Below are 15,921 nucleotides of genomic sequence, written 5' to 3' on the forward strand. Positions count from 1 at the left end.
ACATACACACACATACCCACACACGCATCCAATAATATGCAGTCTGATATTTAAGCTACTGTAGAGCGGTAACAGGTTCAGAAGCCTATTCAAAAATAATAAATAATTCACATAAGCTAATCTTGGAACAAATTGTAATAAAATGACAATTTTTATAAAATAAAAGTGTAATTCCTCCTCCAAAATATTACATTTCAGGATTAGATCTTGGAAATGTATATTTTCTTTCCCCAAAATAGTATATTGAAGATTTAGAAAATGTGTCATTTATTTTACAAATAATTAAATTGACAATTTTTTTTCCACTGAAATGTTGAATTGACAAATTGAATCTTGGACGTTTCTTGTTTTTTCCCCAAGATATGACCTCTCTCCCCTCTGAAATGTAATGTATTTATTTGTTGCCCTAATATGTCGAATGAAACACAACTTACCTTTATTCAAATAACAAATTTAAAAAAAATTATAATGGAATAATGGATGTACACAATTCAAGTGTTTAGTCGTTGTTAGTTATTTTAATGTGGAAGATATGTATTATACCTTTAAGAAATTGCTAAGGATGATTAAGAAAAATGAAAATAAATGATTAAAGTAAAAATAATTGCTCTTTTTCCCTTTTGTTGCTCCATTCAACCGTCCACAGATCAACACCAGCAGGACGTTTCTGGTTTGTTATGAAGACAATACATTCATATTTTAGGAATGTGGAGGCTGCAGAGACTCTGCCAACATTTATTTTCTTCTTTGTTGGATTTATTGTAGTTTTTTCCATTGCTGGATGTTCCTGAGCCTCGAGAGATAAAAACACACACAAAGCATCGCATTCACACACATTCATTCACATGATCGCGCACCAGTTAACTGTCACTTTCACAAATGAATCATGTTTAGATAGAGCTGAATATCCAGACGCTGCTGCAGGCTGCACCGTGAAAATATCGCTTCATAAACATCTTTTTGGGAAAATATTTGAGGAAAATATGTACAAAGACTTTGGTTGAATATCTGCTCCTGTATATAACTCTAGTGTACAATATACATATTTAGATAACTCTAATTTAAATACTAATTTGGCTATAATGAATATCAAAAAATAGTCTGTATATCACTGAACATGCTTCCCTTTGTGTGAACATGGTCAAGCACTTTTACAGGTTTCAGTTTGAACGACACAAACGAACGGACGACGAACGCACACGGTTAAGATCACTTGGTATAAAAGAAATGTTTGTTTTTTTAAAATATTACAAAAAGGTACAAATGTTTGAAATGGTCAGACTGTTGGATAGAGAGCCAAAGTGTTCCACGAGTCAGAAAGCATGTTTCTTTTAAAATATTATTCAATTGATTTTATTTGTTCCATTATTTTTAAGTAATTGTGTAAGGAAGAGGATTCAGGCCACCTATGAGTTGACCAAAAGGGATTTTTTTTCTGAATAAAAAAAACAAAGAAAAATACAGAATTCTGAGATTTTCAGTAAAACAATAATTCAGAATTCTGACTTTAAACTCACAACTAAACCAAAGATGACCCTAATCCTCTTCCATATTTGTGTAGTTATTTATTAACTTTGTTTTAATGTCCAATTTTTGTAATCCTTGTTAAGGTTTATTATAATTATTTTGTGTTATTTTCCCCTATTTATTTGTATATATTTAAGTTAATGTTCCATTATCATAATAATAATAATAACACCTTTTTCTTTCCTTTGCGTGCATAGTTAATTAAATTTTCTATTAACCTTTTTGAAATAAAGTCTAGAAGGGACTTCAGCTCTCCATTATGCATAATGATAAATATGTGAGTAACAACATTAGTTTAACATAACCGTAATCATTTGCGGCGGACTTTCTGATGAAGTACCGCTGGTCCAACTTTTGCTTGGTTAAAGTTTCTGTTAAAAACAACACGACAGCGACCGAGCGATAACAAAGTCTTGAGTCCAGATTGTGTGAGACACACGCGGAGGACGTAGTTATAGAAAAAGACCGCACGCAGAATCGAGTGCTGGTGTTCTCCTCGGACTGCGTCAGCATGTAGTTCAGAGTCAAACGTTCTTTTTACCCACAACTCCTTCACTTCCTGAGGTTGAGGCTTTGATGAAAGTCTTCAGTCCAACATGGCGTCCAGCTTGGTCAGGCCAGGGTCGTCGAACATGTTGCCGATGTCGTCCAGGATCGTCCCTGCGGACTTCACCTGGTTAGATCCCCTGGTGAGAAACAATAGATGTAAATATAAGAAGCGTTGCATTCTACTGCCCCCTTCAGGCCAATTCCTGTTATTCATGCATCCGCGAGGGTCTGCAGATGACGTTATTCCAGTGGCGGTTCTAGAACATTTTACATGGGTTGGCAAAGGGGGGGCAAGAGGTCATGCCAAGGTGGCATGGGAGGGCGGACAGTATGTGGTATTTTGTACTGTATGTATAACCTATTTATTGTTAAATCATGCCCTAACACAAGTGTTCTTAATGCACAAGAGAAACAAGGTGTTCAGACCAACAAACGCAAATATAGTATAAAAGAGCAGAAAATACTGCTGATACCCTAGAATTCTGTTTACTGTAAGTACAGTAAAAGTACTTAGTTATAATTATTTACACAAATGACATCACCCATCTCTTCAGAGAGCTACAGGTGACCTGTGCAGCAACACATTTCAATCAATATTTGTCAATACTAAGAGCTGCTAGATTGTGCTGCTGTAATGGAATATGTAAGGAGAATAAGAACATACCATGTGGTCCAGCTGGAGTTTCATCTGCCTCCTGATCCCTGCCTCTGGCCCTCTCTCTGATACTTCATCTTTATTCCTCACATATATTTCTTCTTCTTCACTAATGTCTTCATCTCCTCCTCTTCCTCCTGCTCTGACCCTCCTGGTCTCTCCATCTCTCTTTTCCTCTTCCTCTTTCTGTTCCTCCTGATCACTTCTCAGATATGTCTTTTTGTTGTTGTTGAATCACTCCTATACTCTGGCCTGCAAAGAGTCTACTTGTGAAAAGCTCTGGTACAAATGCTTGTACAACTTTACACGTTAGGGCCATGTAGCTGATAAGTAGCATAGCCTATAATAAATATAAAATTAGAAATTATTTATCAAACGCACACAGGCAGCTGTGTTTAGATCCAGTTTGACGGTAAAGGATGTATCCTGGTTTAATTTATCTGGCCTCATTGCTGTGATGTGTAGTTTACGTGGATTTAATAGTACCGCAGTTTAGCAAATAAAGTGATCGATCTCCCAGCGAGCGCTGTCTGCATAGTATTTTGTAACGTAACGTCCCAAACAGCGACCGTCTGTTCAACGCTATCGATTCAAACGGCAGAGTTTTATTAATATTTAGTTTCAAGCTCTCGTCTTCAGTAAACGCAAAACTAGTGGAAGGGGAAATGCTCCCAGGGGAAGCTGATCTACCTTCAGGTGCTGGGACAGCTCGCTCCCTCTCTGCAGCGGTGTGAGCCGCTGTCTGTGTGAACGCCGCTCCGCAAGTTAATGCAGGGCCGGGGCAAATATGATATTTAAAATGATTGACTTTTAATTAATGAACTGCTTGTTTCGTTGCTTGAGAAGCTTGTGGACATAGTGTAGGTTTGTTTCTACAAGTACAGTTTTAGGGAAACAAAAGTTAGGGGGGCAAGGCTCTACAGTGGGGGGACAGCTGCCCCCCTTTCCCCTCCCCGTAGATCCGCCCCTGCGTTATTCATCATGTCGTTGTCTGCCTGCAGCCACATTCTTTTGACCAACCGTACTCTACGCTAAGCCAGAGGTTCTCTGGTTTTTCCATTTAACCATCTGGGCATGATGACAGAGTGGGGTCATCATATTGAGATATTAAGTCTTTGTTTTGAGAAATACATTATTATTAACTAAATCATCATTTTGTGATAATAAGTCATTATTTTATGATACTATAACATTATTTCATTTTTTTGAGATACTTAGTCTTTCTAAATAAAGACTAATTATATCAAAAATATAGACTAACTTAGTCTTTATTTAGAAATACTAAGTCTTTATTTTGAGATACTAATTCTTTATTTTCCATTTCCACTGCAGGGCCTCGCACGGCTTAGTACGGTATAGTTAGGCCAGGCTCACTTTATGCTGCGTTTCCATTACAGTTTAGTAGCTGGGGCAGTAACTATAGTAACGCAGTGTAGGTGGAGCCGTGACGTCATCTTCAATGCGAACCACATAAAAACAACATCAGCCATTAGCTGTTAGCACTCAAGCTCACAGCTCCTCATATCTGTTCAGAAACTAGACAAAAGTTAAACAAGTACAAACCACAGACTGCCTGTGTCATGGCGAATATAGTCGCTGGTTTATTTATGTCTCTCTGTATAGGCCGTTGTTGTGAGTGTGGACGGTCGGAGCATACACTGCGTTAGCTTAGCCGATCTCCATTTAGAAAACACGCATTTTAAAAGGTTTTTCGCCAGCCGTCTGTCTGCAGACTTGTCAAAGCATTAATTCATGGTTTTTACTAACCGGTATCAGTATGTTGTTACTTCGGCATCATTTTGAAACGTGTATTACAATTAAATCACCGTAAAATATGTTCATCTTGTTGTAGTTGTAGTCCCCTTGCGAGCGATTCTCTCTCTAGTTTAGCATACTCAGCCCGACTCAGCCTGGTTGTTGGCCAGCTAAGAACCTCGATTTTATGGGGCCAGAAAAACTGTGAAATAGTACCTGCTAGCCGGAACTACGCCTAGTGGAAACGCAACCAAAAACGGGCCCCGCACGGCTCGGTACGCTTAAAGCGAGCTGTAGTGGAAAGTCTTTATTTTGAGAGACTTAGTCTTCATTTTGAGATACAAATTCTTCATTTTGAAATATGAAGTCTTTATTTTGATATTTTCAACAGAAACTCATGTTATTGAAAGTTAAAGGGCAGACAACATTGATAAGTGCTTTCACCACAGTTTGAACCATTCCTTCTACAACAGACACTTTGTCTTGGTGGAAGCAATACAATCATCTTTAAATCAGTTAATATTGAAATCAATATGACAGGTTTCCTTTTGCAATGATGACCTGCTCGCTGCACTTCATCCCTTCCTTACAGTCCCAGTAGTGACTCTTTCTTACCCTTCGGAGTTTTCTTCCAGGTTCAGTTTTCTCTCCACGGCCTTCAGAGCGGCTGCCAGCGACGTGCTGGTCTGATCCAGTCTCTGCTGAACCACCTCAGTCCCAGAGGACGAGTCGGGGGCCGGACCCGGAACCACCGCACACACCTGAGGCCTCACTGCTGCCAGAGAGGGGCTCTGAGGGGCCGGGCGGGCCGGGGAGCACGGAGCCAGGGACCCGTGAGAGGGGGGGGGCGGAGCCAGGGACCCGTGAGAGGGAGAGCACGGAGAGGTGAAGGCCACACTCTGAACCACACTAACGGTCACAGATTGAGAGGAGAGTCCCGCTGCTGAGGAGACAACGGCAGGTCAAATACTGACATGTTAAACAGTACACACACAAGTCCAAAATTAAGAGAAATAAAGTCACAAATTGAGCCTAAGTCAAGATCATTAAGTACTAAATCAAAAGCAACAATCCCTCTACACAAAAAAGTCTAAGTCAAGAACTTAAAGTTTAAATTCAAGTCTAACACCAAGAGCAACACGTCACAAATCAACCCCAACCAAACAAGTTCCATATAAGTCCAACATTAGGAGCAACAAGTCCCAACTCCAAACCTACAAGTCCAAAGTCTAGACAAATGGAGTCCCAAATCATGTCCAATGTCAAGTGCAAGAAGTACCAAGTTGAGTCTTACTCCACAAGTCCCAAATTAAGCCCAACGTCAACAGTAATAAAGTCTTATATGTCTAACATCAAGAGCAACAAGTCAAAAAACAAGTGCAACCCAAAAGGTTCCATATTAAGTCCAAGGTTAGGAGCAACAAGTCCTAACAAATCCTACTAGTCCAAAGACAAAACCAACAGTTCCCAAATCAAGTCCAATGTCAAGAGCAACAGTTCCAAAAATAAGACCTAACATTTCTAAGTAAGGACAAACATATTCCTAAATAATGTCCAATGTCAAGTGCAACACGTCCCAGGTCAAGTCCCATATTATAAGTTGCAAATCAAGTCCAAAAGCCAAAAACAATAGTCCCAAATCAAGTCAACTGCAACCAGTCCCAAATGATGTCTATCATCAAAAGCAATAGTGTCCCAAATCAAGTCCAAACTCAAGATCAACAAGTACGAACTCAAGATCAACAAGTACGAACTCAAGATCAACAAGTACGAACTCAAGATCAACAAGTACGAACTCAAGATCAACAAGTCCAAACTCAAGATCAACAAGTACGAACTCAAGTCAGAGTAACTACTACCAAATCAAGTCCAACATCAACAGCAGTCATACAGTCATACATCTATTTAGAAGCAACAAACCTTAAATCAAAAGTCAGAAATCCAAAAGTCCAACATCAAGATCAACAAGTCCCAAGTCAAGTCTAACATAAAGAGCCAAACATTGTTGGGATTTACATGATTCAAGAAATGTAACTCAAAGTATGGGGAATAATGAGATGTTGATGCATTGAATTATAAACAATTATTATCTGAAAAAATGAAACCTGCATGAAGTCAAATGAAGTTGGATTCAAAAAGCTTACAGAACTCTGTTTGATAGTGTTTGTTTAGAGTTTGGTTCAGTTGAGCAGGAGGTCCTTACTTGAGAATCTACTTTACTCCACTGTTGAGAATCCTTTGGATTCTTTCTTCCCATCGGTAGTTTGTGTTGTCAGTCTCTTACCCTGTGCGGCCAGCAGACTGTGGCGGACCGGCTTCGGGGCGACGGCAGGTCTGGGAGAGAGGGGAGGTCTGATGGAGGATCCTGTTGCCGGGCTGGCAGGCCTCTCCAGCCGGGCCTCACTGATCCTCAGGCTGAGCTGGTCCTGGTCCTGGCACTGGGAGGGGGGCCTGCTGCTGCGGGACTCTGAATCCAGCCTCTCTCTGCTGGGGGAGCCTTCTCCCTGCTCCTTGTCTTTTGGCTTGTGCCGGCGCTTCACCGTGTCAGACTCCTTCAGATTAAACTCTGGCAGCTCTGAGTCCTTGGCTGCTTGTGCCTCTGGGGGCTCCAGCACCGCCTCAGCTCGGGGGGGAGCGGGGGCTTTAGGCCTCTGTTTGATAGTCAAGTTACCCTCCTCTGCGAAGGGGATGCACTCACTGGAGCTGTTCTGAGGGGAGGAGGAGCCCTCCAGCCTGCAGCCTTTTGAGTCTTCCTCCTCCGTGTCAGACTTCACCCCCCGATCCGGCACCGGGACGTTGCGGGTCTGGGATGGAATACACTCGCTCTGCACCCTCCTCCTCACCCCCGCAGCCTCCTGCCCTGCAGCGCTGTGTGCAGGGGAAGCCTCCTCTGAGCTGGGGGTTTTCCCCTCCGTCCTGCCCTCCAGAGAGGCTGCGATGCTCCTCACGCTCACTGGGCTGTCCGTTACCCCCCCGCCAACAGAGGACGTGGTGCTGCTGTCGCTGAGCTCGTCGCTGTTGGTGCTGCTCACTGAGCTCAGTCTCTTCGGAGGCGGAGGAGGGGGACCTTTTTTACGGGCGCGCACCGCAAAGGACTGGCTGCGTCCCACGTTGCCGTTCTTCTCTGAACTCGACTGCAATCGAGCCAGATGGCTGCGACCCGGTTTGCGGGTCAAGGTGGCGTAGGACGACAGGTTTCTACAGCGACTCGACGGCTCGTACTCGTCCTCGTCTGGCTCCCCATCAGACAGAGCATAGCGGGTTTGGGCGCGTTTTTTAGGTGGTGTCAATGTCATGCTGTAGTTCTCCGGCCTCGAGCTGAAGTCTGTGGAGCCACAGTGAGAATGCAAGTAGCTGAAACCCTTCAGCGCTGGGGAGCCGTGAGGGGAGGGACCCCGAGGGGACCCAGGCAGTTTAGGCTTGGCTGGAATTGCCGGGTACTTGAACACGGTGGCCGTGCCCAGAGGAACCTGCTTGGGCAGCGTCTGCTGCTGCAGGGGCCGCTGGTCCCAGCCCTCTGGGAGGTTCCTCTCCCTGGCCGGGCTGCCCTCCAGGCTCTCCTGCGACCAGCTGTGGGGGTTGATGGAGGCGGTGGGGGGCTCCTGGGAGCGCCCGGAGCCTCTGGACCGGGCGTCCATGCTCTCCTGGCTCTGGGACATCCCCACTGCATTCTTGAAGGCTAGGCCTTCCTCGCAGCCTCCGTAGTGGCTGGACATGGCGCTCTGCAGCTCGGCGCTCAGCTCGCTGTCCTGGAAGGTAAGCATCTTGGGGGTGCGAGGAGACTCCCCCACAGAGTCGGGCGGCTCGATGGCCACCAGGTGGAGGGCTCCGGGGCCTTTACGACGCAGCGTGCCTTGGCCTGATTCCGCCTGGAGGATTGCTCGGTGGATGTCACACAGCTTCTTCACCGCCAGCATCAGTTTCTTTTGGTGGCCTGGAGGGAAAATACAACCATGATATTAAAGTAAGAAAACACTGTTTTCAACAACCATACGTACCTGCTGACCATAAGACCTCAAAAAATACTCTATTGAGTTCATGACAGAATAAAAAGTGTCCTCACCCAGTTTGGTGATGCCGATCTCCTGCAGATCCTCCCATGTGAGGTCTTTGACGATGCTGATGGAGTCGTAGCCGTTTTCAGAGAGCTTCCTTTGGTACTGGGGGAGGCCGATGGCACTGAGCCACTCACCCAGGTCCGACTGAGAGGAGGAACAGATCAGCATCAGGAACACACCAGTATACACAAGTGGAGGAAGAATAACTCAGATCTTTCATAAAGTTAAAGTAGCAATTTTAAATTGTAAAATGACTTAAGGGTAATATCCCATTTCAGAATCATATATATTATATTAATGGGTATGTACTACAGGTGGAGCTTATTTGAATTACTTAATTTGCTGTTGCTGAATTACTTAACCTACAATTATCACTAATAAACTGAATTTGTAAAGTAACTAAAGCTGCCAGAAAATGAAGTGGAGTAGAAGTACAAAGTAGCATCAAATGAAAATACTCATGTAAAGTACAACTACCTCAAAATGATCTTTAGTAGCATTATAACATTAATAATACATAGTATACAGTCACAAGGTGAGGAATCACGCAGCAGGAAGCTGTTTGTTTCTTACTGGGATGTACTCCGGCAGCCACTCGGGGATGTTCAGGTTGTTGATCTCGATGGAGATTTTCTTGCGGTGTCCGGGTTTGGTCACTCCGATGGCGGTCAGATCCTGAGGACAAAACAACACAAAGGACATCTGATGAAGGCTGCACAGCTAACCAGGTCCTATTATACTGTGAAGCACCAGAGAGCGTCCTTATTCACCTCCGGAGTCATCCTGCTGATGGTGGGAACATCATAACCGTTATTGATGAAGTTCCCGATGTACTGCTCCAGCTGGAAGTCACTTAGCCACTGATAGATGGCCTCTGCATCCTGCAACACACACAGGGGACAAACACACTGATGAGGGGGGGGAAACAGTATATTATCTGTTTTATAACCATCTCTTAAGTCTATGATGGAAAAGACAAATGTAATGGAAGACATGGAAGGGAAAAGAAATCCAAAAAACAGATCTGAAAGTAAATTAGGAAATGGATTTCAAAACAAGTGGTAATTCTCTCTCTTCTATAAAGTATTCAATAGGATTAAATCTACAAGAAAAAAACTCTAATATTTGAGAATATAATGTCAGAAATTGTGCGAGAAAAAAATCAACATAAGTGATCTTCAATTAACTCTGACTAAAGTGCTTAATTTACAGATTTGTTTTGCTAATGAACAGGAAATAAACAAGGATATTTTAGGTGGTACATTTATAGAAGTACCTTCTATGGTACATTCTGAGATTATAAAGTCATATATTTGCAAGAAATAAAAATGAAATTCTCTTAGATTGAAATAATTCATTTACAAGAAAAAACTGAGTATAAATTCATACATTTAGACACAAAAATGTGATATTTTCTGAGATCAAAAAATAAATACATTTGTACAAAAAACCCATACAACCCCTACAAATGTTTACTTGAAGTCACAAATGTACAATTTTGACAACAACTTCTAATTTGAGTCAATAGAAAATGATTATTAACACAATCACCCCAGCCACAAACTGTTCTGTCTGCTGCCGTCTGGCAGGCGGTACCGTAGCCTCCGGACTAAAACCACCAGACTCAGAGACAGTTTCATCCCACAGGCAATAAGACTATTAAACACCTGAACTCTGTTAAAGGTCCCATGTTTGGCCATTTCTACTGATCATAATTCCATTGTTGAGGTCTACTAGAATATATTTATACTGTTCAATGTTCCAAACTCACATTGGTTTCTCATACAGCATCTCTGTATAGTATGTGTGTTCACTCTCTGTCCTACACGCCTTGTTGGAGCTCCTGCCCCCCCCTCCCTATGAGTCCACTGCGCTCTGATTGGTCAGCTCTCCCACTCTGTTCTGATCAGTCCACCACCGTTACAGCGGAGCATCAGTGATTATGTGTTACAATGGCGTTTGTTAGCAACCAGAAAAGGACACCAGTAATGACAAACAGATGAGAATGCTGTGTGGGGTCTGGGTGCCGTGTTGGCGGGACGTTGCGGGGCTCGCTGCTCCGCCCTTTGAGGCTCGAGGAGCGGACAGTGTGAGCTGGATTACTGGTGTCGTTTCCTGGTTGCTGCGTGGGGTCTGCGAGACAGCACAAAAGCACTGTTCGAAATGGGGGGGAGCTCCCCTGAAGGCCGACTTTGAGATAAATAGGGGGAGCCCAAAAAAAGATCATGCATATTTGTGTCACACAGATTAGAAATGTTGAGTTTCTGTAAATAAAATGTCTTGAAATAAATAATAGTCATTGTTCATTACAGTTTCTGAATATTTGTTTTACATTTGTGAATATTTCTGGGTGTTGCCATCTGTACGTGGCGGCGCTGCATTCTTTACGCTACTTACGTTGCTATGGTTACGGTGGCGATACCGGCTTGGTATTTTACATTTTCATATTGATATTTTTTTAACTCTGGCTTTGTAATAAAAAGTATGGCAAAACGAAAACAGCCAAGCCTTGCAGCTTTTGAATTCACAAGCAAAGAAGGAGTCTAAAAATGACAACGTGAGCAGAACAACTTTTAGTTGGGTCAAGTTGACAGCTCCACACTGAGGGAGAGGCCTTTAGTAGCAGGATGTGCACTGAAAAATAGGGCTCCCCCGAAAGCAAATGGGTAATTCGGACACTGCACGAAACTCAGCCTGAACTCAGCCTAAGCACACACACAAACTCACACTGAGCCGTTACGTCACTGTGAAGCTTACGTCACTATACTCAGGAAGAAACAAATGGAAAAAGAGAAATCTCCAACGAGGCGTTCTGGGGCAGCACAGACAGGTCTTCTCTGTGTTAGAGTTTTACTCCCTACAGGGTGTACTTTGAGGGTTTGTGACTCTGCACACCGTTTACATGCAGAAAAAGCTACATAACACACAAGGGGACGGGTAATAACCAGAAAAGCATGACATGGCCCTTTAAGTGCCTCCATTACCTAAAGCATTCATCTGTTTGCATCTGACAATTTATTCATCAAAATTGTTCTCACTGTAATAAACAGTATTTAATTGTTTTGACTGTACAAAATTAAACGTTATGTTCTGTTCTTGTATCTTATTCTATTTACATGTATATAGACTCCTGCATTTACTTCTCTGCATTATTCAGCTTATTGTATTAAGTATGCTTATGACATGTATATAGTTTACTTCATCTGCATTACTTGCACATTGGGCTGCAACATAATCTGCACTATTTTATTCTACTCTGTTTCTGCTTGCACTATTTTTATACAATTCTTATTTTTTCATTTGTTTCTCAGGACTTAAGATTTGCATTTCCATTTCTTGACTGCAGCTTGTGTGCATATGACATTAAAGCCTTTGAATCTTTGAGATGATTAAAGTGTCTGTACCTTCCCCTCCAGCAGCTGCTGAGGGCGGACGAACTGCTGCGTGAAGCCCTGCTCCGCCGGTCTCTGCACCGTCACCGTCTGCCTGCGAGCGGTCCCACCTGCAGCCATGGAGAGACCGCAAAATGTCACAAAAGTTCAACAAATTCGTAACAGATGTTGTCAAATAAATGGTTTGAATATTGCACCCCAATGTGACAAAAACAGTAGTTTGTAGTTTTGTTATTAATGCATTTTGAGAGGTTATATCACAAAAGAAACTTAAAACAGATGAGCCACAACCAACAACATTAATACCTGGGTTAAAAAGATGACGTAATGCTGAAAATGATCATATGCATGAAAAGTCTTGCCACTAAATATCAATGTGATGGTAAACCTTTCAAGAGAGAAAGGGGCTGATACAATTCTAAAATGTATATGATAACCCCCTTTTTATTCTTAATTCCTTTCTTAAATGTGAAATGGAAAGAAAATGTGAAATGAGTAAGCAGGAGCTCCTCAGTAACAGAAACACTTCATTATGCCTGCATCACACTGCCCTCTGGGTTCAGGGCAGGACTGTTGAAACACACCTGACTGATCTGGCTGTTTGCTGCCGTCTGAGAGTCCAGAGTCCACAGCAGGGGGCGCCGGCTGCACACAACAAAACAACAAGAACAATTGACCTTCTACAAGAAACAGAAACTTTAATAATGTGATAATATGATGAGTGAAACAGGCCACTAAGCTAGTCTTATTTATCTGTTTAGAGTCAACATATTATTTTTATATAATATTATAATATAAAGGACTTCATTCTACTGTGCAGTATTTAGTTTCACATTCTGTTTTATCACATATATTTTCTTATTCCTGCATTTTACACGGTTATGTCTATCGCACTATTTTACATCACATTGTTGGAGGCAACTTACCCCATACCCTACAATCTAAGTCATTGCGTTCACATCGCTGATTATTGTTAATCACAAATCACATGTTTTAATGAAAGCACCAAAAGTTAACCGTACAATATTATCTCTATATCCATATCAATGAATTTGGTCAAATGCATTGTGATATTTCAAATACGTACACTCTTAGTTTTTATCTTATTTGCTTGCAATATAAACACATGTTACCCATGAATGAAAAGAGAAACACCTGAAATAAGATACTGAGTGGTTATATTTTTCTGTTAATTATTTACTTTATAAATGTTTTTTCCAACTTTCTTTATGTTCTAGCAACATTTTGCAGTGCAAATGCTGTTGTGTTACAATATGTACTAAACTGTGTGTCTGTGTATATAGTAAGATATGCATAATTATAGAAACCCTTTAATTAAAACAACGTCTTTATTATTTATATTTGTATTACAGTAACTAACTGTTTTTAAATCATCCTTCACCCATCTTTGTTGTCTAAACAAAATCTGATAAAAAAACCATTGACTTCAAGATGAGGGAACAGGAAGGGCTGGATTGCTAACCAACTTCTCGGTTTTAGGACTCTTTCCTGCACTTCTCTTACTGTGGCTTTCTTGCATGACATGCGCTCTTATGATGATCTGATCGTCAAGGCTTCTGGGAATATATTTGTCCTCACTCGTAGAAAAGAAATTGCCGGAATGTCGCACGCCATCTATGCTAGTACCTTGTGGGTGTTGTCGTGATGAACGGCGTGGTGCTGCAGTCCGTTTGGAGCGTTGGTGCTCTCCGTGCTCTGTCCGCTGCCGGCACTCCGGGTGCTGCCCACACTGCCGGTGCTCCCGACGCTGTTTCTGTCTCCAGCTGCAAAACAAAAAACAAAATAAAGTCCTGATGTCTAGAAGGGAGTGGGGGGGGAGCAGCAGATGCTCTTCGCCGGGGTCAAAAGCCTGCAGGGGAAAAGGAGCGAGGAGGGGGGTGCCGGGCAAATGCAAGTGTCTGGTCTAAAAGCTGAGCAGGGGAGCACAGCTGCAGGCACGAGTCCATTAATGTGTAGTAACGCTTTAAAGACAGAACATTATTATTATTAAAAACAGACGTGAAGTCCCTTCCCTTCCAGTGTCCAGCATGAGACCTAACCCTTGATCATTTGAGTGCTTTCACAGATACAAGTATGTGAAAGTGCACTTTAAATACCCGGATGTTGAACTCATAGTGGTTCCCAGTGGAGTGTAGAGTGCTGAACATGTGAAGGGATCAGCATTTGTTGCAGTTGCTTCGGTGAAGACGCACAATAATATAATTCATCGTTAATAATGGATAATAACTCATAGCAGATTCTACTTTCCTCGCCACTTACTGAGCTCTCAACATTTTGAGGGTTTAGATGAAATGCTAAGTGGCACCAGTTAATACAACAACAGGGATTACTGGTAGCAGACGCACTGACGGCAGGTTTAGCATGAAGCATTGAATCATTCAGAGTGTTTGGACCCGACACACCAAGCACACGGGAGTGTTTGTGTTCAAACCGTCACCTTCAGGGAGTTTGTGTTTCATTTAGCCCATAAGGAAGGTCAATGATAGAATGTGCCACCAAAAGTAGTCTGTGTTTATATTGGATCCTTGACTTCCGAAACCCTTGCATGAAGATAAGGGTTACTCAATTACATCAAATAGTTAAGGTTAGGAGGGTTGTCATCGAGTCTTGCTAGAGGTTTCATAAAGCACTTGACAATAATGATGTTCAGTAGATACATTCTAGCATGTGTCCACGATGTGACAAGACGTAAGATGAAACAAGGCAAAATGGCACGACGTGCCGCAACATCAGGAAATCATTGGACACTGCTTCAGTGTTGTGAGGGGATCTGATTGAATGTGAAAAAACAGGAGGTTAAGGGAAATGTGAAGCTGTGTGGGATAATGTGAATAGACTTGAGATAATGTGAGTCGATGTCAGAAAATGTGAAGCGACGTGAGATGTAAAAGACTATATGATAATGTATAGTGACATGAGATAATGTGAAACAGTACGACTTCATTCAAAGTGACATGATTTAATGTCAAATGATACGAGATTATATGAAGAGATGTGAGATATTGTGAAGCAAAATTGGATAATGTGAAGCAAATGAGAGATGATGTGAAGCAATGGAAGACAATATGAAGCTACTTGTGTTATCGTGAAGCAAAAAAAAACAATATGAAGAGTCTAGAGATGATGTGAAGCATCATGAGATTATGTTAAGCAAAAGAGACAATGGGAAGTGACATGAGATAATGTGAAGAGATATCTAGTGACATGGAGCAATTTGAGATGATGTGAAATAACATGAGATAACATGAAATAGTACAATACATAAGGTGAAGGGACATTGGGGGTGTATAGAATCATGCAAAGTGATGTGATATAATGTAAAGCAAGTCATTTGAAGCGCGGTAAGAAAATGTGATAATACAATTAGATAATGTTTTAAAGGTCCCATGTCACGGCCATTTCTACTGATCATAATTCCATTTATGAGGTCTACTAGAATACATTTATACTGTGCAACTTTCCAAACTCACATTGGTTTCTCACACAGCATCTCTGTAAAGTACATGTATTCACTCTCTGTCCTAAACGGCTTGTTGGAGCTCCTGCCCCCCCCCCCCTCCCTGTGAGCCCAGTGGCCGTCTGCGAGACAGCGAGACACAGCGAAACCCAGCCCGAACACACACACACACACCCACAGCCTGGCTGGGAGTTTGTGTGTGTGCCCAGGCTGAGTTCCGCGGTGTCTCGCTGACCCCACACCAGTGAGCCAGCTCACACTGTCCGCTCCTCGCAGCAGCGAGCCTCGCAACGTCCCGCCGAGTGTGTGTGTGTGTGAGGAAGTCCGCGGATTGTTCAAACGTAACGGCGCGGACGTAACGTCACTATACCCGAAACACGTCACTATACCCAAGAAGTAAACAATGTAAAAAGAGAGATGTCCAACGAGGCGTTCTGGGGCAGCACAGACAGGTCTTCTCTGTGTTAGAGTTTTACTCGCTACAGGGTGTACTTTGAGGGTTTGTGA

At 42.4% G+C, this 15,921-nt stretch overlaps 1 protein-coding gene across 7 annotated transcripts in view; it reads right to left on the reverse strand.

Annotated features, from left to right (window-relative positions):
* Positions 1–1,971: 1,971 nt before the first annotated feature.
* Positions 1,972–15,921, reverse strand: part of LOC117540188 (caskin-2-like) — a 96,953-nt gene continuing 83,003 nt past the window's right edge. For 6 of the 7 annotated variants that reach the window (XM_034206790.1, XM_034206763.1, XM_034206783.1 and 3 more), the window contains 9 exons: positions 13,584–13,720; positions 12,521–12,581; positions 11,949–12,046; positions 9,315–9,425; positions 9,118–9,219; positions 8,550–8,688; positions 6,771–8,420; positions 5,102–5,429; positions 1,972–2,213 (listed from right to left, as the gene is read on the reverse strand). In XM_034206790.1, the coding sequence (XP_034062681.1) occupies positions 2,114–2,213; positions 5,102–5,429; positions 6,771–8,420; positions 8,550–8,688; positions 9,118–9,219; positions 9,315–9,425; positions 11,949–12,046; positions 12,521–12,581; positions 13,584–13,720 (2,726 nt within the window). In that variant the 3' untranslated portion in view covers positions 1,972–2,113. The remainder of the gene's footprint in view (positions 2,214–5,101; positions 5,430–6,770; positions 8,421–8,549; positions 8,689–9,117; positions 9,220–9,314; positions 9,426–11,948; positions 12,047–12,520; positions 12,582–13,583; positions 13,721–15,921) is intronic. The other variant, XM_034206756.1, reaches the window with a different exon arrangement.

This window comes from Gymnodraco acuticeps, unplaced genomic scaffold (assembly GCF_902827175.1).
Source record: "Gymnodraco acuticeps unplaced genomic scaffold, fGymAcu1.1, whole genome shotgun sequence".
Classification (NCBI taxonomy): Eukaryota; Metazoa; Chordata; class Actinopteri; order Perciformes; family Bathydraconidae; genus Gymnodraco; species Gymnodraco acuticeps.